Below are 1,544 nucleotides of genomic sequence, written 5' to 3'. Positions count from 1 at the left end.
TGTGCTTACAATGGAAATCTTTTGGGCAATTATCATATAGTGTGCAACAGATGCTGTCGATAGAGCTCAACTTGTATTTAAGCTGAAATATTCTCTTAACCTGCTATTTTGGGGGCAATTAGAGATGTACAATATACCAGTACTGTTTTGGATATCAGCTGTCATTAGAGCACAATATTGTAAATATGACATTACGGGCTAATTTTGGATACTTAATTTTACACATTCATTTCCTCTATTTTTAAATATCAAAATCAATCTATTTTTCATACTGTACATTATAATGTTGTTATGCCTATAGATTCATATAGCATTTAAACATTTTATTGTATTATTTTATTATGTTATTATTTTTTAGATGAAATAATTTGGAATTATGTAGAATTTTAATGACCCATTTAAAAAGATTTTTTAAATTAATACATTTATTTAGCAATAATGGATTAAATTGTTCAAAAGTGGCAGAAAAATATAATTGATCATGGATTAAACAAAAAATTGAGCAGCACAGCTGTTTGCAATGTTAATAATAATAGGAAATGTTTCTTAAGCATCAAATCAGAATATTAGAATCATTTCTGAACTGTAACTCTGGAGTAATGGCTTCTGAAAATCAGCTTTGCCATCACAGGAATAAATTACATTTTAAAGTTGAATAAAATAAAATAATAAAAAAATCTTTTTAAGTAATTTAGTTTAATTTAACTGTATTTTTGATCAAATAGATGCAGGCTTGGTGAACATGAGACCTCTTTCAAAAACATTAAAAAAATCTTGCTGACCCAAAACTCTTAAACAGTAGTATGTATCCGAGATGCTGTCCAACCTCAGTGTTTGTTATTGGTTGCCTACTCATAGCTTCCTCTTTCTCTGTACTCTGCAGTCAGGTCTGATCCGGTTTTCCGGCGAGGAACTTCTCATCACTCCGCTACCGCAGCATTTGGCTTTACAACACAACTACAGTGCCCCCTCTGGACATCACCCACATGTCATCTACAAGCGATCAGCTGAGCGCAGAGTGCCCGCTGATAAGACTGACTGGTCCAGCAGCGTTAAATCAAACAACCCCTACGAGAGCCACCACCGTCATCACCACCACCTCCGCCATCACCATGAGTACCAGCCCGGAAAGCTCCAGAGACAACACTTCTGCGGACGCCGCAAGCAATGTATGTAAGGGAATTTCCTTTTAGCTATTTGTAGATTCAAAGTTCATTACACGTTATATACTTGTAAAATATGTCAGAGTGAGTATAACAGTAAAGCCCTCTGAGATATTTATACTGATTCCAAAAAGCAAAACTACTGTGCCATTATTATCTGTTGTACTGAAAGAAATTGAATGAAAGTTTGGAAACAGCATGTGAAGTTAATGACTGTGTATTTCCTGGTCTGTCATCGCCTCTCTGGCGCTTTTATCAGGGAGCTAGCTTGGAAAAAGGAAAAACAGTTATTTGAGGCAATTTCCAGTTTTTCTCACCCTTTTTCATGAGTTTCCGTACTTTTATCTCTCCACCTCATCCTAACTACAGATACTCCCAAGC

At 35.2% G+C, this 1,544-nt stretch overlaps 1 protein-coding gene across 1 annotated transcript in view; it reads left to right on the top strand.

The window, feature by feature from the left end:
• Nucleotides 1–883: 883 nt before the first annotated feature.
• The window catches only part of LOC107580310 (A disintegrin and metalloproteinase with thrombospondin motifs 18-like), a gene marked incomplete at both ends in the record, with an annotated part of 1,227 nt that continues 566 nt past the window's right edge, over nt 884–1,544 (top strand). The window contains one exon of the mRNA XM_016266032.1: nt 884–1,169. Coding sequence (XP_016121518.1) covers nt 884–1,169 — 286 coding nt within the window. The remainder of the gene's footprint in view (nt 1,170–1,544) is intronic.

This window comes from Sinocyclocheilus grahami, unplaced genomic scaffold, assembly GCF_001515645.1.
Source record: "Sinocyclocheilus grahami isolate Dianchi unplaced genomic scaffold, SAMN03320097.WGS_v1.1 scaffold30660.1, whole genome shotgun sequence".
NCBI classification, from domain to species: Eukaryota; Metazoa; Chordata; class Actinopteri; order Cypriniformes; family Cyprinidae; genus Sinocyclocheilus; species Sinocyclocheilus grahami.
The sequence above is the reverse complement of the archived record's forward strand: the minus strand, read 5'-3'. Positions and strand labels throughout refer to the sequence as shown.